The sequence below is a fragment of the Myotis lucifugus genome, unplaced genomic scaffold, assembly GCF_000147115.1.
Source record: "Myotis lucifugus unplaced genomic scaffold, Myoluc2.0 scaffold_130, whole genome shotgun sequence".
NCBI lineage: Eukaryota > Metazoa > Chordata > Mammalia > Chiroptera > Vespertilionidae > Myotis > Myotis lucifugus.
This window is the reverse complement of record NW_005871178.1, coordinates 3,300,952-3,326,117: the sequence shown is the minus strand read 5'-3', so window position 1 is coordinate 3,326,117 and position 25,166 is coordinate 3,300,952. Positions and strand designations below refer to the sequence as shown.

General features: G+C 38.9%; 2 protein-coding genes across 5 annotated transcripts in view; one reads left to right on the top strand and one right to left on the bottom strand.

Annotated features, from left to right (window-relative positions):
• Positions 1-514: 514 nt before the first annotated feature.
• CD274 (CD274 molecule) lies at positions 515-24,356 on the bottom strand. 3 transcript variants are annotated; one of them, XM_006094128.3, is made up of 10 exons: positions 24,223-24,356; positions 22,711-22,803; positions 17,845-17,907; positions 15,482-15,643; positions 11,405-11,470; positions 9,591-9,932; positions 6,491-6,775; positions 4,593-4,697; positions 3,021-3,080; positions 515-1,971 (listed from the first exon to the last, which is right to left on the bottom strand). In XM_006094128.3, the coding sequence occupies exons 5-10, from the start codon at positions 11,454-11,456 to the stop codon at positions 1,949-1,951; spliced, it is 867 nt and encodes a 288-aa protein (XP_006094190.1). In that variant the 5' UTR covers positions 11,457-11,470; positions 15,482-15,643; positions 17,845-17,907; positions 22,711-22,803; positions 24,223-24,356; the 3' UTR covers positions 515-1,948. The 3 variants fall into 3 exon arrangements, with proteins under 3 accessions (XP_006094190.1, XP_023614196.1, XP_023614197.1); XM_023758428.1 differs by having other exon boundaries at positions 515-1,886; XM_023758429.1 differs by lacking the exons at positions 15,482-15,643; positions 17,845-17,907; positions 24,223-24,356 and having other exon boundaries at positions 515-1,886; positions 22,711-22,722.
• The window catches only part of PLGRKT (plasminogen receptor with a C-terminal lysine), a 33,867-nt gene continuing 29,930 nt past the window's right edge, over positions 21,230-25,166 (top strand). Inside the window, exon 1 of one of the 2 annotated variants that reach the window (XM_023758430.1) lies at positions 21,230-21,298. The gene's annotated coding sequence lies outside the window, so the exon portion shown is untranslated. Of the gene's footprint in view, positions 21,299-24,172; positions 24,421-25,166 lie in introns of those variants that run through there. The other variant, XM_006094127.3, reaches the window with a different exon arrangement.

Below are 25,166 nucleotides of genomic sequence, written 5' to 3'. Positions count from 1 at the left end.
AAAGCAAGTACTCAATGAATTGCTGGTTGTCTAAATGTAGACGTAGTACATATTTAGCATGTACTAAGTCTTATGAAAGACACTAAGAGGCTATAGAAAAGGTGCTCTAGAAACTAACAAGACAACGGTGCCTGACCTCTGGGAACTTCATATTTGTCCCACTGCTACATATAAAATAATATATTAAATAAAAATAGCAAAGTGTACAGCAGGCATGTAATGTGTTACCACACACGTGAAAAACAGGAAGAAAGAAAAATATATGCTATATAGTAGGTGCTCGGGTTACGTCGGAGATCCATTCCTATGGCGCAACGTAAGGAGATTTTCGCCATAAGTCAAACCCACCTACATAAGCACCTATATCACTACATGGAGCACATACACAGCAGTAATGAAGTGAAACAGTAAAAAAAAAAAGTAAAAGAACGGTAACAATTCCTGACCTTTACTTGTGGTAAATAAATAATAAAACACATAAAGCATATATGTACATACATCGAAATGACGGAACTTTTTTTTAAATAAATAAATGGGAGATGGCGACATAACCACAAAACGACGTACATCAAGTCTGATGTAACCCGAGGACTGTCTGTATATATATATTTCCACAAACATTCATAGAATATCTTCAGAAGCATAATAAACAAAAGGCAAGAGTGGTTGCTTCTAGAAAGGCAACCTGGATGATACAAGGATGGCGTAGAGAGTTTTTAATGTCTCCTAGTTGACTTTCTGAATTTTGAATCATGGAAAAGTCTAAATTCAAAATTCAACTGCATTTAAATAAAAAAGAACTGTTAAATAATACCCGACACTATATAAATAAGCATCAGGTTGCATGACAAAGGCAAATAAATAAGGGGTAAATATAATGATAGGAAAGGAATTCAAAAGTTATTTTCTATAGTTTTTAAAAATTTGACATCTTAAAAACATAAAAATTATTGATATTGTCTCACAAACTAAAATTGCTTTGATTATTAAAGTATTTTCAGTTGTCCAGGAACACACTGACTGGCCACCAATAGTACCCCCTCCTTTTGGCAGCATATCTAGACTTTCTCCCTCTCACTATCATTCTCCTCCAACACCTTATGCTATGTCACTGCAGGAAGTGTAATAATACATTTTCCTACCGGTCTCCCCATTCTGCTATGAGCTCCTTTAGGAGCAGTACTTTATTTTGCTCACATCTGTAGACTCATTGTCTGGCACAGTGATTGGCATGCAAGGGCATTTCATAAATGTTTGCTGAATGAATAAATTAGCAGCTGTAAATTATATTCTAAAAGGACAGTGGATGACAGTCCGGGAAATCTGAAGTCTGCTACTTACCACTCCATCATCCTATACAAACCAATGGTTTGTTTGTGTGCTTCCTACATATCAATAATTATAGAGGATTCAAAGCACCTGACAAATACTATACATTTTTCTGGACACATACAAGTGATTAAGCAGGAAGTTTAGTTTGGTGACAATATATCTTCCAAAAGAGATCATTCGCAACCACACTCACACGACAAGATCCCACAAACTCAAAATAAATAGAAATCACTCATACTTAAATACTGTTACAACACCAGCACTCTCAATCATGCAGAAGACAAATCAAGACACTGATTGAAGGCACTTCTGTAGGAACTGACCAATAAATCAGGGAGCGATGGACAATTTGCGTGGAGGCTCATCATTCAGAAGTTTCCTTTCTCCCTTCCATAGGCACTGATGAGTCTTCCAGTCATTTTGAAGTATCAAGGTTTCCTTCGTTCTTTGTTCTCCTCTTCTTTTCCAGCTTCCATTTTCAGTGCTTGAGCCTTTTGAGTCCTACATCGCCTGCAGCCTGCCGGCCTATTGCACACCTCTGGTCATGCTCAGCCCTGACAAACGCAAACCACAGGCTGAGAATCCCTGCTTTAAGACCAGAAGTTTCAATGTTGGATTACGTCTCCTCAAACTGTGCAGCTGGAGAGCAATAATGAGAAATATTTTATATTCGCTAGATGCTATAATACATTTGCAAGAAGATAAAGAAGCAGAGTATATTTTTGCTCAAATACCTTTACTTGATAAAGGGTGACCAACCATCCAGTTTGTCCCAGACTGTCCTGATGTTAAAACTGAGAGTCCCCTGACCCGAGAAACCTTTAGTCTTGAGAAAACTGGGATGGTTGGTCACCCTAGGATGACCCAAACAACATTCACTAGTTAGCTTTACACACAAAGGAAACCACATAATAAAACCTGCCTGAGCTTGTCCAATCTGATTAGATTACTTTAAAGTTGGGCTTTTTGTGAAGTCTGGTTTCTAAATATATTAAAGCAAATTGAAAACATTATTTCTCTTAGTTCAGTTGGGCGAGATTTTTCTGACCTTTTATAAATATAGACATTTGTGGCAAAATGGAATCAAGCAGATAGGCTAAGAGTAAGGTTCTATGGTCAAGCTAATGGGCCTCAAAGCCTGATTTTTGTCATTTATCAGCTGTATGTTTTGGTGCAATTTACATGATCTTCTTGGCCCTGTATTCTCTAATATAAAGTGGAGATAATCCTGGTATTTATCTCCTTCATTTGAGGGGTTGGAGGGAATTAAAGGAGGTACTAACACAGTTCCTGACATACAACTTCTATTGATCAATCTATCTACATAAGTCAACTTGGTCCTCTTGCAGGGAGAAGTTAGGATGCAAAGCAATAGAGACCCAGCAGAGAGAAACTGCCTCTTCCCCTACACCCCCCAACACATACACACAGAGCTGCTCACCATTCTTTACTCTCCAGGCCATCCCTAAACCTTCTCAGACTGCGGGGGCGGGGGGCGGGGGTGGTTTAGGGGAGGTAGGGGGAGGAGTTCTCACATTAGAGTTGTGAGGCAAAAAGAAGCCAGCAGTTCCCACAGCTAGCATTCTTTTAAAAGAAGAGGAATTATGACTGATAGAGTCCTCCTTGTTATTACTTTAGCTTTTTGTTTCCTTTTTCTTCAACTTCTCAATCCCTGCTAATATTCTTACCATTTTGTTTCTTTGAGTTCATGTCTCGAGTGACACATTTTTCCACATCCATCATTCTCACTTGGAAAAAAAAAAGTCATTTTTATTTCCACAAAACACAATTCTACATCCCACACAGTGACTCAAGTTTAAATTCCAGGTTCCTACGAAACATTTTTAATCCCTAGGAAATCTGGTAGACTTTCTTATTTCACAGGTCTCAACCCCTGAGGTTAATTCAACAGTTTAGGGCTTTTGCTCCTAGATTTTCTTTGTAAGTATATACTTTTATTTCCCATTCTTACCTCAGAGATGGACCATACTCTGAGGTACTTTATCATGCACTGGTTTCCTAGTCATTTCTAATACCAACTAATAATTTCCATAGGAAAATATTCAAAATGCAAGTTGGTAATAGTCACTTACTTGGACAAATCAACTCCATCTCAGGATCTTCCTACCATTGAAACTTGGTCCTTATATTCTGGCTGTCTGTGTTCTGTTAAGCATTAAGTACTTCGTCTTTAGAATCAGCAACCTCCACTCCCTCAATTACACTACTTTCCCAGATCCCCTCTTAAAGGGTTGTGGGGAATTTCTCAACAACTACTGGAATTCCCTTCCATTTTCTGCTTCCTTATTGACAACAGATAACTCTATGCAAACCACCATTGTGTCCTTTAGTATACTTCTCAAAGAATTGGAGAAATGTTTTCTTTGAGTCATCTTAACATGGGAAGAAATTATTTGAATAGGCTCATTTTCCTGCATTCAATTGTTGCCATAAGTAAACAGAGAGATAAGCACATTCAAATTATTTAGAAAATTGAATAATCAGCAAAATACTCTATGGTAAAAGTATCACAGCTCTACAGAAGGAACTATTTTTATAACTTAGGGTATCCAGAAACCAGCTCAATATAACAGTGCAACTAATATAAGACTCAAATTCAAATAAAACCAACAGGTATTTTAGCTTTTTCTCTCCTCTAAGTCTGTGGTTATTAGTTATTTCCATAATAGAAAGAAACTGCATGATGATGGTCTTCTTCAACCTCTATTCACTCCTGTTCTCCTGCCCCTCACTTCTATACACATGGACCTTCACTCAGCAATCCTGCTCAGAGTCACTATAATTGCTATTAAACAGTAGAATGTTTTTGTGCCACCTTGCAAAGGCAAGTCAGGTTTCCCTGCAGTCATGATCCAACTGTCACTCCCTCAGATATGCTCCTACAGTGTGCACTGCTGCCTTCCAATGCTGGTGATGCTGCTGGACAGGAGAATGAACAGGGCTAGAGGAAGAGGTGATATACAGGTTCACATGATGGCATAGCTAAAATCTACTTTGCATAATTGAAAACAAGCCCTGAAAGAAAAGGCTTATAGGAAGGCAGCATTTTATAAATCAGTGTTTCCTGGTGGGGATACTGCAAGCATTTGGGGTAGTCCCCCTATTACGTGGGACTGCCCTGCACATTACAGCAGGTTTAGCATCCTTGGCTCTATCTACTAAGTACCATTGTGACAACATTAGCACCCCCATACATTTCCCCACATCTCCAGTGAAGACCCTTTCAATAAAGGAAATACCATCTCTCTGTAGACAGAAGACCACTGCCAGGGCTACAAATAACAACAGGATGGCTCCCAGAATTGCCCAGTGAGTCCTCTTATTTCTTGGAATTGTAGGTGGTTCTGAAAATCAAAACAAAAGAAAAATAGACTAAAGATAAAATGTTGATGGGAAGGAGTCAAGAGAATAATAATCATCCTTGAAAGTGATCGAGGTTAGCTTTAGGTTAATTTTCAAAAGTTCCTGTCCAGTGAGTGGCTGGAATGGTAAGATACCTCCAATATGAAAGTGAGAGCAGCATGGAAAAGTGGAAGCAGCCCAGGCTTTGGACAGATGGACCTGGGGTTAAATTCTGCTGCCACTTACTAGCTTTGACTTCTCGGACAAGTCCTTTAACCAGCCTACAAGTTGGAAACAATAAGGCTAATGTTTGTAAAGTGCTTAGCAGTACTACAGTGGGTGGCTGCTTAATCCTAAATGGCAGCCTTGATTAATTCACTTTCTCTTATATTCTTAAATATTGAAGTCAAAAGGCTAATGTACACGGCAAAGATGCAACATGAAGGCCAACAAGCACTGCCAAAGAATGCTCACCTCCCTATGTCTGTGGTCATGATTGGGGACCAATTTTTATCTTTTCTTTTTCCACAGTTTGAATCTCGGGACATCTAATCATTAGTGCCTCTCACCAATCTCCCAATCTCTCTGTCTGCGGTTCCATGCAGGAAGAAAAGGTGGTCCCATGGCACATGAGGCTCAGAGATTGCTAACCTCCCACCATTAGTCATGATCTCTGACTACCTAGTTCAAGTTTTAAAGCCATAGCAGCAGTCCGCCTTCATCTAGTAGCTTACAGTCTATAAAGCCTGTTCCTATCTATTTTGAGTCTCAAAATAAGTTAGATATGCCAGGTATAAAAAAATCCCCAGCTTACAGATGAGGAAACAGACTCCAAGCAGTTCGAGTTATTCTAAGTTATTCCACAAATAAGCTGTCAAATGGCAGGAACCCACTAATGCAGCTCCTACCAAAGTGACTCATGCCCAGTAAGAGCATCTCTTCCATTATCTAAACTAAACTTTTTTTAGGGGGGGGGGCGGGCTGGATTGTATTTTCCTATTGCTCAACGTTTCTACCCATTTTTTTAAGTTGTTTTCTCTGAAGTACCTGAAGCTTTACTGTCAACATCTAGTGGGGAAGAGAGCAGTAAAAAGTGCTTCTCAGAATACCTCTAATTTTATTTAACATCATGCTTGCCCACCTCACTTTTTCTAAAGGTCTGAGCCGGTCACCAGACTGTTTGCTGCCTTACCCACTTCTGTAGGGTAGGGGGGTAAAAAAAAAAAACCAAAATTGCTGAATCTGTGCAGGTAAAAATCTAAAATCCTTGTCATACACTGTAGCTCAAGTAATCCCATGATAATTTTGCCCAATAGGTTATAACCATATGGGGAAAATGAGGCCTATAGAAGTTGAGTAACTTGCCCAGGGACACACAGCCTTTAGACCTATGCACTAAGCAGACTGCCCTGCGTTGAAATGTCATAGACTACCCTGAGGGAGGCAAATGGCCTGAATTGAGTATTCTTCTCAGGTGCTCCCCTGGATCCCTCAGCCACAACAGCATTTCTGCATGGATGAGATTGCCTGTTGTTGTTTTTTAATCTGTTTCCTAAAGAATATGATCTGTCTTATTCTTCTGAGAGCTCCCAATGCTTTGCACATAGGCTATATTCAATAAATATTTGTTGATATACAAATATTCAATAAATATAGCAATGTGACTTGGATGAATGGAGATAAGGAAGCAGGCTGCATATTAATTCAACAAACAGTGAATGCCTACGATGAGCAGGCATCATGCTTGGTACCAGGGGATAATACTAGGCACATTTTGAGACTTTCAAAATATTACCTGGGATGACCAACTCAGATGTACTGTTTTCCTCAAAACCTGATCTCCGAAAAGTGCAGTAGAAAATCTCATTAGCTGTTGTGTTGACTCTAAGTGTGCTGGTCACATTGAGAAGTTTCTCATCCCTCTCGGAACTGGTGATGGTGGTCTTGCCATTCAGGACTCGGTGGTCACTGCTTGTCCAGGTGACTTCAGCCTCAGGGTAACCCTCAGCCTGACAAGTTAGTTCATGTTCAGAGGTGTCCAGATCCACAGAAATTCTTTGGTTGATTTTGCGGTATGGGGCTAGGTCATGAGCAGAAAGAAGAGAAGTCAGGGTTTTCACTTAGCACAGAACTAGACGTGTGGCTTGGTGTTGTCCACATTAGAAAGAATATAAATCCAGAATGGTTCTCATAGAAATCAGCTTAATGTTCAGATAGCTTAGCAGTGGGGAACTGCTAGTTCTGCCTTAACTCTTCTATTCATACTTGGGCCAAGTTTGGACTTAAAGGAACAATTATCTTGCTATAAATATCATATTGTTATTTTCATTGGACTCAAAGTAAATATATAGAGTAATAAAGTGATAATAACAATTGAGTTAATCCAAAACTTCAGTTTCACATTTCAGTTTTGAAATGTTTCACATTTAAAAGGCCATGGTAAGTAAACTCCCTGTGGGGAAGCTGTGTTACCACATGTTTGCAGTGATGGGAAGAGAAGTCTGATAGAGTTACTGTGAAATCATTTGCATATGGAGATGACTCAGGACAGTGGTTCTCAACCTTCTGGCCCTTTAAATACAGTTCCTCATGTTGTGACCCAACCATAAAATTATTTTCGTTGCTACTTCATAACTGTATTGTTGCTATTGTTATGAATCGTAATGTAAATATCTGATATGCAGGATGGTCTTAGGCGACCCCTGTGAAAGGGTCGTTCAACCGCCAAAGGGGTGGCGACCTACAGGTTGAGAACCGCTGACTCAGGAACTCTACTTCCTTGAATTATGTAGCTCAAGTAACCTGGACATCAAACTTATATTAGTGATTCAGCCTCAGCTGAAATTTGGTGGCTGGCTTGCTCTCAGTGCAGCTCAATTTAACCCCTAAAACTATGATATGACAACAAGATGGATGGGGAGTAGGATGCCAATTTAGTAATTTATAACACAAAATAGAATAGTCAAGCAAATCAGATGTTAGTCATCTACAGTACTCCACCAGGGGCCCCGCCTTGGAAAAACTATCAGACCCATAGATTTCCTATTGTGTCAAACCATAGGAGAGGCAATTGTAGCTCCACAGGAGACAGTACAGAGCTCAGGTGACCTGGAAGAACACCCTTCCTCTGCAGGGACAGCTGTCCCACTCTGCATAGGACCTGCAGGCTAACAAGAGACTTACACTCTATACTTCTACCTGACTGCCAGGCTTATGCTCTTCTTCCTATTCCAGATTCCTGGCTGTTTATAGGATGACGTCTTAATAATTTCTTTCATGCATAGAAACACAGTAAAGTGCCTGATATTTGCTGATGGACTGAAGAAAAATTAAAAATCCCACTTGAAATCCCACTATTCTATTTTTATGAATATCACTGTTCTAGAGAAGCATATGGTAAAATGCAATGAACATTTAACCTACTTCACAAGTGGCATCTTCTTGACAACAGTAGCATTAATTGAGCCAGAATCAGTGATCCAGTAATATACCATAAAACAGGTGCATTTCTCCTAATTCTTATATAATTTTGATTTTGAGATAATGACCAGTTATCCCTTTATGATAAATTCAAACTTTTTCTACTTATTGACCTTCAGATTAATCGTAGTTATCCTAGGAATGGAAATACCAAGAGATGATGATTTAATTCTAGTCACATTAAAATGTGAAAAAAAAAGTAGGCACATAATTTCAAAACTGTAAGTAAATAGGGCAGATTTCAGCTCAATACCAGAAAGTAATTTCAACAATTGTGGGAAGTATGTGAGCAGAAGACCCTTTGGGGAATTTCTGTTCCCTGGGAATTTGGGCTAGTTGCTCTTGCCTGGGATCCTTTCAGCTTTCAATTCTAGGAATCTTAACTGTGAAAGCAGAGGTGGTCAGCTAAGGTGTTTTCCTTTACCCAAACTTTGAACCCAGGTGACCTGATGACATATTTGTGGTTCAGAACTCAGGGATTTGTCACTCACAGTTCGTCTTTAACACTCCACGATAATGCTGGTATAGATTTTTCAAGATGAATGCCCAGTGAGCATAGTTTATACCATCTCTAAGGAAGAATAGTTTTCTCTATTCTTGATGTAATTATAGTTTGCCTTCATAAAATGATTTCAATTCTTTTAAAATGTGAACCTTATAGCGAAATTTGTTTTTAACATTTGTTTTAGTTAAGTATGGCATAGAGAGGTTCAAAGGAAGGAAAATGCTGGCAGATCTAATAAAATAAAAATAGTAGTTGAATTAAAAAAAAATCCTGGAGAAAACACACAAATAGTGGTTACCTGGTTATCTCTGCATGTCATGGAAGATGGTGGTGAAGGGTGGAGGGACACTTCTGTAATTCATTTTATTTCCTTCCATAGTATGTATTACTTTTATAATAATAGCAAAGTAAAGAGTGAGAATTTATTTTAGGAAAACTGAACATTCTATGGAACATGGCTCTGACATGTTTGGCTCTGGATCTCTAGGGACTGTCAAGTAGGAGGGGCTCAAGAAATGCTCATTGGGCCCTGGCCAGTGTGGCTCAGCTGGTTGGAGTGTCATCCAGTACATCAAAGGGTTGTCGGTTCCATTACCAGTCAGGACACACTGAAAATGGTGGGTTGATTCCTGGTGGGGGTGTGCATGGGAGGCAATCAATTGATATTTCTCTCATACATTGATGTTTCTATCTCTATCTCTCTCCATTCCCCTCTCTCTAAAATCAGTAAAACATGTCCTTGGGTGAAAATTAAAAAGGAAAAAGAAATGCTCATTGGATGGGTGTGTGAATGAATGAATGAACAGATTGCTCCTGTGGAGAGTAATAGTGGACTTTCAAGAATGAAAAGTTCTCATCGCTGATATGATTTTAATAAAGGTTTGGCCTCTTTACCTATAATCATTCTTACCATTGACTTTCAAAGTAATCCGCTTGTAGTCGGCACCACCATAGCTGATCAAGCAATAGTAAACCCCGGCATCCTGCAGTTTCACATCAGTGATCTGAAGTGCAGCCTTTCCCAAAACGAGCTGGTCTTTCAACAGATGGGCCCTTTGGCTATAGCTACTGTGTTGAACTTTCAGGTCTTCCTTCCCATTTACAAATTGAATAACTTTCTTTTCTCCCATTTCCCAGTAGACAACTAATACATGCAAGTTTAACGGTGTTGTTACTGGGAATTTGCATTCCATTGTCACATTACTGCCATACTCTACCACATATAGGTCCTTGGTAACTGTGATAGTAAATGCTGAAAAGAAAAATAACCAATCTTCAGAACATGGAAAATTTCTTAAAAATTTCACATAATGAGCACATAGTTTACAAACATTTTACTTGGTCACTTATGTGATAATTATGTTTAGGAACTTGCTTAAAATACGTATTTTATCTGGTGGGTTTGAAACGCATTTTGGGATGCTATATTTCATCTTTGAGATAAAAATAATAAAATTAGCTAAACAAGTTGTCCTAAAATTCATAAACATACATTACTATGGAAATACTATATGGTGATGGGGTACTTAAAACTGAAGACTTTGTCTCATGTGGACATCCCCAGAATGTCCTTTTACTGGACACATATTTGCCTTCTGCGTAGTCTGAATGGCAGATTCCAATACAGTCATGCACTGCTTAACAATGGGAATACATTCTGAGAAATGCATTGTTAGGTGATCCTGCTGTTGTGCAAATACCATAGAGTGCACTGACACATACCTAGATGGTATAGCCTACTACATATCTAGGCTATATGATATAGCCTATTGCTCCTATGCTACAAGCCTGTATGACATTTTACTGTACAAAATAACATGAGATTAAATCAAGCACAAGTGAAAATAATACAATCAAAAGACGTAAACACAGGATGTATGAGGCTGCTGTTGGCCTAACATGGCATAATGTTTAGAAACAAACCTTTTTTTATAAGTAGAAAGAGTCTTCTAAAATAACAATAAAAAGTATAGCATAGTAAATACATAAACCAGTAATAGTCATTTATTAAAAGTATCAAGTATTATGTACTCTACATAATTGTTTATGCTCTACTTTTATACGACTACCAGTAGAGTAGGTTTTTTTATACCAATCTCACCACACACAAGTGAGTAATGCATTGCACTGTGACATTATGATGGCTACAATGTTACTAGGTTACAGGAATTTTTCAGCTCCATTATAATCCTAAGGGACCACGGTGGTACATACAGTCCAGTCCATCATTGACCAAATCATCTTTTAGCAGCACATGACTGTATTCCTAACTCTTGATCAGTTGTCTGGCCTGAGGTAAATGAGTCTGAAGATTTGTGGAGGGTCTTAGGATAATGCCAGTACTGCTGTTACCCTGACACTTTCCAAAATTCTTCCTTATAATATACTCTTCAGGGAACAGCATGTCACCAAGCAAGGTGGATAAAATGATCCTTTCATTGTTTAAAACAAACATCATAGACTATTTCCCCAGATATTTTCAGTAAATATACCTAAGAAATGAACAATGCATAATGGATAATGAGTTAATTTTGTTTTTTGATTTGTCTGTGTTTCCTAAATCTTTGTCCAATGATAAGAGATTATGAAATATGTTTATGAAATAAAGAAGGAAAAATCGAATGTCCTCTCTATTAAAAATTATATTCATTTAAATTTATTTTAGTCTTTAAGTTATGGTTAAAATATTTAAACTATATGACAAATCCTTATTTGGTGTCTTACCTTTCAACAAATGACAGTAGGCCATGAGTGTAAAACTACCAAGTATCCTCATTTTTCTGAAATTACCTAATTATAGAAAACACAAGAAGGAAACTGCTTTACTCAATAATTCAATACCCAGACATTATGAGACTTGGCAGTTCTAATTGAAATAGTCTTCAGATAACCAGACAATGACTGACTTGTAAGTGTAGAAATGCAGCAGGAAATTTAGAAATTCAATACCATCACTTAATATCCCCGAGCCGTTTAAAGGCAAATTTTAAGAAAAGCTACTGTGATTAGGATTTTACAATTTAATTACAAGCCTCAAAAAAAACTTATAATGTACACTTAAAAGAAGCCAAGAAGACAATATTGCACCGAAATACTCTCCATTATTTCATGTGTGTTTTTCTACTGTATAACATATCTAGAAATCTAAACCTGCCCTGTGCAAATGTCAAAGCCAGGAGAATCTCATTTCCATATCATCCCACCTCTCAATGCTTCTTTTCTTCCCCTGCCCCAGTGGTTCTCAACCTGTGGGTCGCGACCCCTTTGGCGGTCGAAGGACCCTTTCACAGGGGTCGCCTAAGACCATCCTGCATATCAGATATTTACATTACGATTCGTAACAGTAGCAACATTACAGTTATGAAGTAGCAACGAAAATAATTTTATGGTTGGGTCACAACATGAGGAACTGTATTTAAAGGGCCAGAAGGTTGAGAACCATTGCCCTACTCCCTCCAGCAGCTGAATACTTTCATGATACCCTTTAATTAACTATTCAAGCCTTCCACACCACTACTCCAACCATGCCAGCTCGCCCCCAGGTGCCATCCTTCATAAATCTCCTCTTCTGCCTTTTATTTATTCTAGATAATATATCCTATCCGTGCAATAAATTGATTCCACTAGTAGCAGGGGAAGTGAAAAGTAGAAACAGTTGAATTTGACTGATTCATACTAAGATGTAAATGTCTTACAGCCACTCTTTGAAGAGTATTTGCCTAGAGCCTATTCTTCATTTTGTCTTCCTGCTTGAAATTCTCCCAATTTTTTCTCAGCAAACATTGACGGAGCAGCTCCTCTGTGCCAGGCACTATTTTAGGGACTGGGGATATACCAGTGAACAGAAAAGGAAACTTATTCCACTCTTGGAACTTATATTCAAGAAGATTTGTACTGAATTTCACCCAAGCTGTTTATTTAATAAAATAGTTTCTCTATGGTGTTATACATACGTTTATACACTTTGAGAAGAAACTCAGTTTTCCTCTTAGGGTGTCTTTGACCTCTGCATACATATAAAAACTCACAATAACCCATTAATCAATGTGACACATATATAAGGCAGAAAATTAATGCCCCTAATATATAGATAGCTTCTAAAAATCACTAAGAAATAAAAACAGGAAAATGAACAAAAGGTTCTAACATACAGTTCAGAGGATAAGAAATGCAAATGATATTTAAACAAAAGAATGCTCAATCTCACCAATTTTTAAAAAGCATAAAATTAAAACATAAGATACCATTTTTCACTTATTAGCTTGACCAAAATTACAAAGATTCCTAATATTTAGTGTTTTTTGAGGATATGAACCTCTCACCCTCTAATGGTAGGAAGGAATATGAAGTTATGTAACCTTCTTATGGAAGGCAATTTTAAACATTAAAAATTTAAATGTATATGTCATATTAGCTTTCCCTTCCTCTTCTAGAAATATATCCTACAAAAACAAAAACACATACATATAAGAAGATATGTAAAGGGAATAGCATTGCTAATATTAGCCCAAAACTGGGAATACTCTAGAAAATCTAAGTGGTCAAATAAATGTTGGTATAGTCCTACAATGTAATAGCATTAAGGACAGAATTAAGTACATGTACATGTATTGATTGTGCAGAGATGTAAAAAGTAAGTCGCAGAACAGTGTATGTGGTAGAAACTCACTTAAAAATCTGTGTGTGTGTTTAAACATAGATTCCAGAATAAGCCATATCAAGATGCTGACAGTGTTTATCTTCAGGAGTGAAATTAGAGGAAGGATAGGTCAGTTTTCACCTCTCTAACAACCTATATGATCCTTCATGTTCAAATACATATACAAAAAGGGTAAAATAAAATGAGTCATTGTTCTCTTGCTAGTGTGAGGTGCATAATTCTTATTTATCTCCTTACCATCTGCACTGTAGATGGGAAAGAGATGGCATTCAGGCCTTGAGAACATAAAGGCTGTTGAAATGAGGCTGCTGTATGATAGTTATCTGACTGTCCTTCCTTGAGCCAGAGCTGATATACTACAGTTATGAAATGCAAATGCACTATTATAAACAAAAATGCACTTATTGGGCAGAAGAAAACTTAAGACTCCAAGCAAAGAACCGTTGAATAAATCAGAGGGACATTATATCTACTCATGGATTGCAACTAAATTCTGCCAATGAGTGAAGTCCCATACAAGAACTGATGTGTTCAAAGACCAAGGAAATGTGAACTAGAGAATAAGTAATGGTTCATTCAGGATGGGGAAGCAGGTTTGTCCCTGGGAGAACCCAGCATAATACTATGGAACTGATACTACTTCTCTACCTCCCATGGAAGAATGGATAGGAGGAAGAGATAGGGAAAGAATTCAAGCTTTATTTCTCAAAAGTAGGAGTATAGAATGATATATGTTGGTTTAGGATTTCCTTTGATTTTTACCCAATGTATATGATTTTTAAAAGTTCTTAGAATTTGATAATGTATCTCCAAATGAACTGAAAACTCACCTCATTAATAGATCAAGAGAGTTGATGAGTGGCCTTCCCTTCAGTGACCCTACAACACACTTGTACATTTCCCAGGTCTTGCTTCAATTCCCCACAGTATATCTATGGCTTTCTTTATAACTATACACTAATTGTTGTCCTATAACCTCTACTACCTTCTTCCACTGAAAAAAGCTACTTTTTTTCTTCAAAGTATCATAATTCTTTAAAATCTGCTAGCAACTGTCAATGTGAACTGGCACAAGCTTTCTGGAAGGCAATTTTCATTTCATTTATTTACTATTGAATTTATTGGGGTGACATTGGTTAATAAAATTATATAGTTTCAGGTATATAATTCTACAATGCACCATGTTCACCACCCAAAGTCAAGTCTCCTTCCATCATCATTTAATCAAAAGGCCTTTAAAATATTCAGACTCTTTGGCTAAGTAGTTATGCTTCTATGAGTTTACCTGAAGGAAAAAATCAGCTATGTCCCAGAGAGCAAAAATGTCCAGTGAATGGCTAAAATAGTAAATCACTGTAACTATAAATAATCTTTTGCCCAACATGGGGGATTATTTCTGTTTGGTTATCCAGCACCATGGAATATAGCCATTTAAAAAGAAATCACATTTACAAGACTATTTAATCCATAGAAAATCATCCACAGTTTGTCTATATATTTATTTTAGGTGCAAAAACCAAGATGGAACAATGGTACTTGAAGTACTCCCTGTGTTATAAAACAAACCCAAACTATTCTTGACATAAACCACGGTCAATGTGTCTAAGAAATGTTTTAACTCACCCCCTTCTTACCCCTTTCTTCCTCCTTCAGGACTTCTTTTAAGTCCCCAGAGCAAATAGGGCAAAGAACTCGGGTTCCAGAATCCTGGGTCTTACCACAGGAAAGGACCTTAGGGAGATGCCGCAGGTGTGCTGACTTACCCACTGCTAGTGAGTGGCTGAGGATGGATTTCCAGCCCAGAAATTTTCCAATAGACCCTCTACCAACCTCAGGACCATATTTATGAACTCACAGAAACATACACTTACAAGATTGACATTAAGCATAACTGGATCCTGCCTAGGGACAGGCCCAACGTGTACCTGTTCTTATTAACCTTGACAAGTAATTGGCTCTATTGCCCACCCCCACTCCCACCCTCACCCCCACCCCTACTTTCCTTTTCCCTTCTCTCTTCATCTCAAATAAAGGAGACCATGGACCATACATTTTAAAAATGCCAAGCGAGATGGCCAGAGATTCTGGCCAGTGGGCCACTCGCGGGGATAGCGGGGATAGCACGCTCCCTACCTCCCTACCTGCGGCGGGCGCTGCGCCAGGGACTGCCTGTAGAACTCGCGGAGGGCGGCACGTTAAAGGCTCTCGGAGAGGAAGGGTGGAGTCCCCGCCCTCTGCTGCAGAGAGTTCCGCTCAGACTTGAGTCAGCCAGGGCTTTTCTACAGCGAGAACTGCGGATCCTTCTTCCTTGGAAATATATACGCGTGAAACCAAAAATGAAACTTACCACTGAGGTTTCCCATAAATCAGCTTTTAAAAAGAAAAGCTTCATGTTTCAAATCCAATGTTTTTTAAAAAGGTAAGAAACAAAACGACGCCTGAAATCATCACAAAGGTTCAGTTGGTTTCGGCTTGAGAATCCAGGCACTTTAAATTCTGCCATCAGGCTGACCCCTTTTCGACAAAAAAGCTTTTACAAGAAAACAGAACAACTTGATATAATTCTGCAACATATAGAAAGTGAGAGGACAGGCCAATATGACTTTGATTTTTATTCTAGAAAGTGGGTGTGTGTGTATAATAGGAAATATATTTTTAAATTGTGTATTGTGATACTTCCTCAGAGTTCCTCGACATAATGAAACTTCAATTGCCTCGTCATTAAAAGAATTTCCCATCATGACTTACAATTTGTAAGAATGCTCTGGGATCACTGCTGTCTTACTATTCAGGTTGGGGGAGCATGTTTTAGGTGGGGCTAAGAAGATCCTTCTGGTAACTGATCAGATGAGCCCAAGTTGAAACCATGTGACTCACACAGAGGGTGGTGGCATAATTTACTCAAGCATTCAATACCTTAGACTTTTAGGTGCTTGCCGCTCTTTCTCCTTTCCTCTTCACATCTTTCTTTATAAACTTTGTAATTTTTAAACTGATATATTGAACTCTTCATGGTTTGCTTTTCCTACTTATTCATTTCAAATGCAATTCAAAATACCGTACAATGAATGAATACTGAGATGTCCATTGGCTTGGTTATGGCATTTCCTTCCCAAGTAAGAATTTCCACATTCTCAGAATAGCACATATTTATTTTTAACTTGGAAAACTACTGAGAATTATATTTCCTTAAAAATCTGGTGGGGAACCCTGGCCAGTGGCTCAGTTGGTTGGAGCATGGTCCTGCACACCAAAAGGTTGTGGGTTCGATCCCCAGACAGGACACATACCTGCAACTAATTAATCTCAATCTCTCTCTCTCTCTCTCTCTCTCTCTCTCTCTCTCTCTCTCTCTCTCTCTCTCTCTCTCTCTCCCTCCCTCCCCACCTCTCGCTCCTCCCTTCTCCCCCTCAACACTCCCCCCGCCACACACCTCTTCCTCTTTCTCTAAAAAAATCAATAAACATATCCTCAGTGAGGATTTAAAAAAATCTGGTGGGGAATGTGAAATTCTCTTTAGCCTTAATAAAATCGTAATAGACTTGGAGATTAAGCTCAAAATGCTCCCTCTTGCAAATCTCTTGTTGAGGCCACGTAGTGAAATACAGCAGTATTTTTCCAAATTTAGTTCCTCTGATATATTCTATTTAATGTTTCATTTTTCTTTAAATGACCATCAAGACCCCAAAACATATATTTCATGACCTGCTAGTGTGGTCATGCCTATTAAGTCAGAAAAAACCAACTCTAGTGTCACCTACCACTAACTATCGGAGAAATCTTGGGCAAATAATTAACTGAGTAGTCAGGATTAAGTAATTTCCTCTTAGATAGCCTCTATGACCTATGAATGATTTTTTTAAAACTGGATGGGAAGCCCTAGCCTGGTAGCTCAGTTAGTTAGAGTGTAGTCCTGATAGGCCCTCCAAGGTGTCAGGTTTGACCTCTCGTCAGGGCACATACAAGAATCAACAAATGAATGCCTAAATAAGTGGGACAACAAATTGATGTTTCTCTCTCTCTCAATAAATTTTTTAAAAAACATAAAACTCTGTGTGTGGGGGGCGGGGGGAGGATGTTTAGTTTGTTTTTTAAGAGCGCATTCTTTTCTTTTTAAAATTTTTATTGATTTCAGAGAGGAAGGGAGAGGAAGAGAGAGATAGAAACATCAATGATGAGAGACAGTCATTGATTAGCTGCCTCCTGCATGCCCTCCAATGGGGATCAAGCCCACAACCCAGGCATGTGCTCTGACTGGGAATAGAATCTGTGACCTCCTGGTTCATAGGTCGATGCTCAACCACTGACCTACGCTGGTCAGGCTTTTTTGTTTTACCCAAGCAGTGTTCAAGGTGTACATATGATCAATAGGAAAAACAGGAGACAAATAAAATTGATTTTTCTCTGAAGTTGTTGATAGGAATGGAAGGTGTTGCTCATCTTGGGGCTCAGTGATTAGCATATTAGTAATCTGAGGACTTGTGATCTTGTTCATCTGACCCACCTGTTTCCATCCTTCAGCCATTCATATTCCATACGGTTTATCAAGCTTCTTAATATAGGTACTCTGGAGTTAGGAAAACAGGATATGTTTAGAAAAAAGATTTTATCACTTAAAAATATATGAAAATCCAAACAGCTGAGGTGTTGGGGGGTATCAGTCCCAAAACCCTGTGTAGGTTTTATGATTTGGGTGAAGTGGATGGAGAAGTGCTGAGATAGAAGAGCAGACACTCTCATTATCTCCAGTATCGCTATTTCCCAGTATGACCCTCTTACTTTCCTCATTTTTAAGGGTAAATCTCATCACTGCCAATGTACAGTTTCTGAGGGTCACTTGCATCACAGTCGACTTGAGCTGAGTGTTTAAATACAGATTTCAGGGCTTTAACACAGACCTGTTGAATCCAGTTCTCTGAGGAGTGATCTTGAGTCTACATTTCAACATCAACCTGAGGTGATTCGTGTGCACACTGAAATTTTAAGTACTGATTGTATAATGTTTAAGGGAGGAAAATTAAATCAAGTGTTCTTTGAAAGTACAGTTATAACTTCCTTTCCTCCATCTAATTTGGTTGAATAATACCAATACCACCCTTCACTCTACCTCTGCCCACCTTTTGTTGCCTCCATCTTTGCCATCTATTCACACCCCATAGATTGTAGCTAAACAGACTTCATTGAGCAGAACACTTTGCCCTGGTTATACAACTGTTTAAAATACAGGAGTAATTAACATGTGTGGATGGCCAGGGGGCAGCAGCTGTCATCACTTGACACCCATGCTCACTTACCCCGTATTTGTCTCCTTCCTTCCTATGCTGAGCTGTGAAAGAGCTGGCCAGGGAAAGAGTTCTTGCCTTCAAAAGGCAGCTCCCATGCTGTGCATACTTTAATACAAAGATGAGGCCTCCAACAATGTTCCCTGTCCTCAAGGAATTTACAAACCCAGACATAAATATGTAATTACTAGAGGCCTGGTGCACAGGATTCGTACACTGGTGGGGGGCGTGGCCTTTGGGGATCAGCCCACTGTGGGAGTGCCGTGCAGCCCAGTCAGCAGAGACCACCAGACCACCAGGGGGCAGCTCCTACATTGAGCATCTGCCCCCTGGTGGTCGGTATGCGGCATAGTGACTGGTCGAGTGGTCGTTCTGGTTGTTTCGCCATTTGGTTGCTGGGCTTTTATTATCTAGGATGCCTTGGGTAAATGCTGTAGGAACTTGGGAACACTGTATGGTAAATAATTTAATTTTAAGGAATCTCAATAAATGAATTGAAGGCCATGAAAAATAGAGATATCCTTTCAGAGGATAAAGGGAAATGTTTTATTGATTTAATATCCTAGAACTAAATAACCTAACTGAATGTTGTAGAAATGACAGTCCCCTTGTGAGTCACTTCACTTGGTTTAAGGACATGAGTAAGTTCAATGGCTCTTGTGGAAGTGCCTCCAGAAATTGTTTTAAACCAAGAACAATATGAGTTCTAGGTCTAAAAGTGTTCAAAACTCCTGCTTTGAAGGGAACAAATGGGTTTTGTTTTCTGCTATGAGTAAGTGGTTATTCAAAACCAATTGTAGTCACACCTGGGTTAACAGGATCGTCAACCTAACCAATTTGGCTTTCATGACTATAGACCTATCATAAAAGAATGAGTAGTTTTTTCTTTTCCCCTACTTTTTCTGAAAAGATAATAAGAAATATCCTTTCTTAGGATATCCTTTCTTAGTTTCAAGAGAAAGCGATTCCAAACATAAACTAATAAACTAAAATTTCAGATATTAAAAAGTCCTATTTTTAAAAAGAAAAAAAATTGGTGACCCAATATTGCAGAATGCCTGGATGTGAGGCTCCTTTAGTTATGGTAGCCAGGGAAGGCTTCTCTAAAAGGTGTTATTTGAGACATGAGTTATGAAGACAATCATGCAAAGATCTACAGGAAGAGCATTCCTGGCAGAGGAATCATAAGGATGGAACAAAGTTGGAAAGAAGGTCATTGTGTCTGGAATGTAGAGTGAAGGGAGCAGTGGTAGATCAGATCATATCCTGAAGGTCCTTGTAAACCAAGGGAAGAGGTTGATTCCAATTGCAATGGAAAGTCACTGGATGAGGTAAAGCAGGGGAGTTACTTGATGAATGTTCTGAAAATGTCACTCTAACTGTGGTCTAAAGACTAGAGTGTAGAGGGGCCAGCAAGGAAGCTTAGAGACCTTTAGGAGCTGTTGCTGTAAACCACATTTTGGAAGTAGAACTTACAGAACTTATTGATGGATATTAGAAGTAAGGGAGAAAAGGGAATCAAGGATGGTATACAGGGTGGGGCAAAAGTAGGTTTACAATTGTGAGTATGTGAAACAGAGTTTATTCTTATATTATTACTTATTAATTATTGTATTATTTTCCATATGACTAACTTTAAACCTACTTTTGCCCCACCCTGTATATATTTTAATATGCTGTTCCATATTAAAACCAAGGACAATATACAGGGTGTCCCAAAGAATGTATATATACTGTAACACCTAATAGCTCAATTTTTAAAATGAAATGTATTTTAATAAACACTGCCTTTATAACTATTGCCTCTATTTTAGAGATGCAGATACTGATGCACAGAGCTTAAGTAACTGATCTAAGCTTACATAGCTAGGAAATGGCACAGCTGAGGATTCCATTCCAGGTACTACAGCTCCAGTGTCTGTGCTCCTTACTACTGTACAATGTGTGTGGTAAAATTAGTATCCTTATTCACACCTGGTGGCACTATGAATTTGTTCAACTTCAAACATTTAAATATAGAGCTACCATATGACTCAGTAATTTCACTCCTACATATTCTTTCCCAAGAGAATTGAAAACATATGTACAAAAACTAGTATACAAATATTCATAGCAGCATTATTCATAACATCACAAAAGTGGGAACAACCCAAATGTCCATCAATTTTGAATGGATAAACAAAATGTGGTATATCCATACACTAGGATATTACTTAGCCACAAAAGGAATGACGTACTAAACAATGTTGCAACTTTGATGAACCCTAAAAACTTTATGCTAAGTGAAAGAAGCCATATACAAAAGGCCATATATTGTATGACTCCATTTATATCAACTGTATAGAATAGGAAAATCTATTGAGACAGAAAGCAGAGTAGGAGTTTCCCAGGACTAGAGGAAGGGGGAGAATGGAGAGTAACTGCTAATGGTACAGGGTTTCTTTTTGGGGTGATGAAAATGTTATGAAATTAGATAGCAACGATGGTTGTACAACCTTTTAAAATACTAAAGATTTCTAATTTGTACACTTAAATGGTGAATTTTATGGTATGTGAATTAAATCTCAATTTAAAATTTTCTAGGTAGGGAGAGAACAAGATTTCCTGTCCACTGTTGCCATTATATTACACTGCCACTTGGCGTCACTGCTGAGGAATGGACAAAGTCCAGACAAGGTTTGTACAAAGCTCAGTAATGCTTTGCCAGCTCAGACCATGTCCAGGCTACAGGTGTGCTCCATGATTGAAGTGTAAGGTTAAAATTCAGACCATGTTCCCCAGAGCATGAGAAACACCATTCCAGAAAAGCTTAGTTGAAGATCTTCTAGCCTCAGTCCCACACACTGTGCAACTACTTGCCCTCCATAACAGACTGAGGTTTTTGGCTAATCCTGGTTCCCATATTAATGGAGATATTCACACTCTTTGAAACAGCATCTCTGTTAAGAAGAAATACCTCTAAGCATGTCTTAAGCTTTCAAAAACTTTGTTTTTTTAAAGAAGTACTTTATGGATATAAAGGGAAATATTGAGTAATTTTCCTTTCCTGTGGTAGGAAGACTTTCCATGAGTCGAGGGATTTACATTCAATTTCTATATATTTATATTTTTTAACCCTGTATTTCCCCATCAAAATATTAAAAAGCTATATATATATATATATATATATATATATATATATATATATGAAGATGGTCATCATGATACTATTGACAATAGCAAACAAGAAATCAGAAATATCCAACAATGGGAATTGTATACATACTTCTGGGAAATCTGACAACTGTTAAAAATGACACACATGAATGCTATTTAACATGAAAATCCTTATGCTATAATGCAAAATGATTTTTTAAAAGCAAATATTTGTACATGTGTGTAAAAACATATACACACACATTTATACAATTAGAAATAATGCATATAGCAGTTAAAGTTATATTAATTTGATTTGAAATGAATTCTTTTAATCCTCTTACCCCACATTCTAAAAAATGTGCCATATATATATATATATATATATATATATATATATATATATATATATATATATATATCAATTACCAGGGTATATATTCTCATAGTCACTTTTTCACTTATATTTCAAAGTTGTGAACATATCATACATACAAGAGTATTTATAATGTATGTATACAGTTTAAAGTGTATCCATTGAGTTTCAATCAGGAATCAGAATTATACTCAGTTGGTTTGACTAAAGAGATATTAATGTAGTAAAGAGATATTAATGTAGACACTATTTAAAGGGTGTGGTAAGGTTGAGAGAATCATCCAGCTGAGGCATCCCAACCATCAAGATGAAGTTAAGAACCATCAACTTGAGAGTCTTGGTGCAACAGCAGGAAGCCCATACCATTTTTAGACTAAAGAGCAAGGGAGGATGCCCTGGCCGATTTGCTCAATGGTTAGAGCCAAAGGGTTACAGGTTCGATCAGGGTCAAGGGCAGGTGTGTGAGCTGGAGCCATGGAGGAGAGACCTCTGGTCAAGAGCTGCAGCTGTGGAGAAACACAGCCACCGCCAGATCCTTACACCGAAACAGAGAAAGAATGGATAAAACATATCCTACCTCTCTTTCCTCCTGCCTACAATTTCCTGATGCTTCCATTGTTTAAACCCAGCTAAGAAGAGCCCAGGTGATGCTTTCCAAAAAGGTCAGCTTCTGGGGTAAAGAATAGGGCAGGGGAGGGAGAAAAATAAATATGAGTAAATATGAGGGTAGACAAAGAGAAAACCCAGATAGTCTACTTGTTTTTCCCACCCCAGATTTATTCTTGCCCTTTGCTCAAATGAAGAGAAGTTTATCCCCTGCACATGAGAATCACAGAATCCTACCAATCATCAAATTGCTTTGAGGTGATGTCAATTTGGGTGTAGTCTAGAAACTAAATTATAATATTTGTTTCCACCAGTACACTTCATGCAAAGTAACAGGGAAAGAGGGGCCAGGGAGGTTATAACCAGTTAACATTTTGTATGCAGAGCTACAATAATCCCTGCCTCTACAACTTGTCGCTAAAAATGAGAATCAAAGCTTCCTACTTTATTCACGTATGTTTCCCTGGCCTTATGCACTACCGGGATAAATCAGGATTTTTTTACACTTTAATTTTTGCATGGTCTGAAATTTAAGTGGTCCGACTTTATCAGGTTACTGCAGTTATCTAATGAGCATTATTATTGTAGATGGGAGGAATAAGATGGGTCCAGTGAATCTCTGGGGGTCATGCACAGTTCCCCTTCCCTTCATTGTATAGCTGCAACCCAATTTCCTCTCAGTCATTGGGATCAGTCATCCCAATTCTATCACTATGAGGAACCAAAATAATCAGGGGCAATTTCAGCTTTCAATTCAATAGAATCATGGCTGTGTCCTCAAGTGGTAGCATTTCTTTCCTTTGAACTAGGACTTCCAAAAATGATAAACCCAAGGTTGTAAAAGAGGTGTGCTGGATATTTTCCATTTGTCCTGTCAGTCATTGTCCCTAGGAGGCTTGCCTCTATAGACTGCACCCACCTGTCTCCTTCTTTCTCTGGCTTCCTGTTCATCCTCAACATTAAATCTATTCTGCCAGTAGAAAAGCCCTTAAAAATGTTTATAAGGATTATATTTTTAAGTGACAACCTCTCACAAGATACATTCTCTTCCTGGAAACAGATCCAACAGTGGTGGTTGATACCATTTCTAGAGAATAACAGTAAAACAGCTCATTAAAGTCTATCGAGGCTTAGCAGGGCACAGGAGCATGGATTCTCATGTACGTGTTAACAGGGTTACTGACAAAGTTCACTTGAAGCTTTTAAGTGAGACTGTCACTCTGCGTCCTCTGCCTCCCCTCAAAATCTGACAGCTCAGTCGCTGGGGTTTTGAATTTGCCTCTTCGACCTGCCCCTTCCAGGTGCCAAGTATAGAACACAGCAGGCCTAGGTCGGGCGCGCGGGTCCTTTAAAGAAGACAAGGGCTGCGCTGATTGGCTGAGGGGTTGGAATCCACTGTCACGGCTAGCCAATCCGCAAGGCGAAGCCCGGTTCTTGGCGCGGACTAGGGGACCCGAAACCTGAATGTCTCAGCGGCCTTTACCTTGCCCCGCTCCTCCACTGCCCGCTGCCCAGTAATTGAGCACCAGCCTTGCGGGACCCGGCCGGCCACAGGTGGGTGGAGAGCGCGGGTCCACGTCCTCCGACGCTGAGCTGCCGGGCTCGGCGTGCAGGCCCGTGCGGCGCCCTTGCTCCTAGTGTGCTCCCGCCCTCGGCTCCCTTCCTGCTCCCAGTGGAGAAGGTTAGTGTGCGCCCGCCCTCGGCTCCCTTCCTGCTCCCAGTGGAGAAGGTCTCCTACTGGTTTCGGAAAGAATCCCTTCCGGTCGATAGGACTCCGGGCCTTTCCCGCACCTTGTAATCAAACTGGGAAAGTATACAGAGCACTATCCTCGGAAATCAGCATACCATTCAGGAAATACCCAGGTTATTGTCATCAGGGCGGGTGGAGTTAAATTAGGGAAACCCTCCGGAAGTTGTAGGTTAAGGGCTGGAATTTGCAGGGGAAGTGGGCTAATGTGAACGGAACGCAACGACTTATTGAAAATGATTGTAATTATGCAACCAGTCATAAATGTAGGTTATGTGTAATTCGATCAGGAAGTGAGTCAGCGCAGAAATTTGGATGACAGAGGTCGTGGGTTATGGGATTATCCTTTAAAAAAAAAAAAGAATTAAATGCATGTTCTCAGCGGTGCCTGTAAGTTGCAGCCTCAACACTCCTCAGAAATATCCCTTCCCATTGTAATCTATAGCAAACTGACACTGGGCTGGAGTATCAAAGAGCCCATTTTAAGGTCTCAGGAGTAATCAAAGGAAAAATGCAGTCATTAAGAACTCAAATCAGCATTCTCAGTCCTCTGAGACACACTGGTCTCTAAATTTTAAGTATCAAGAAATTTGTCACAAATGGTAAGTGTTGGAATTTTTGAAAGGCTTACTTATACAACTGAGTGAATTCAGTTATTCCTATTGAAAGATCACTCTTGC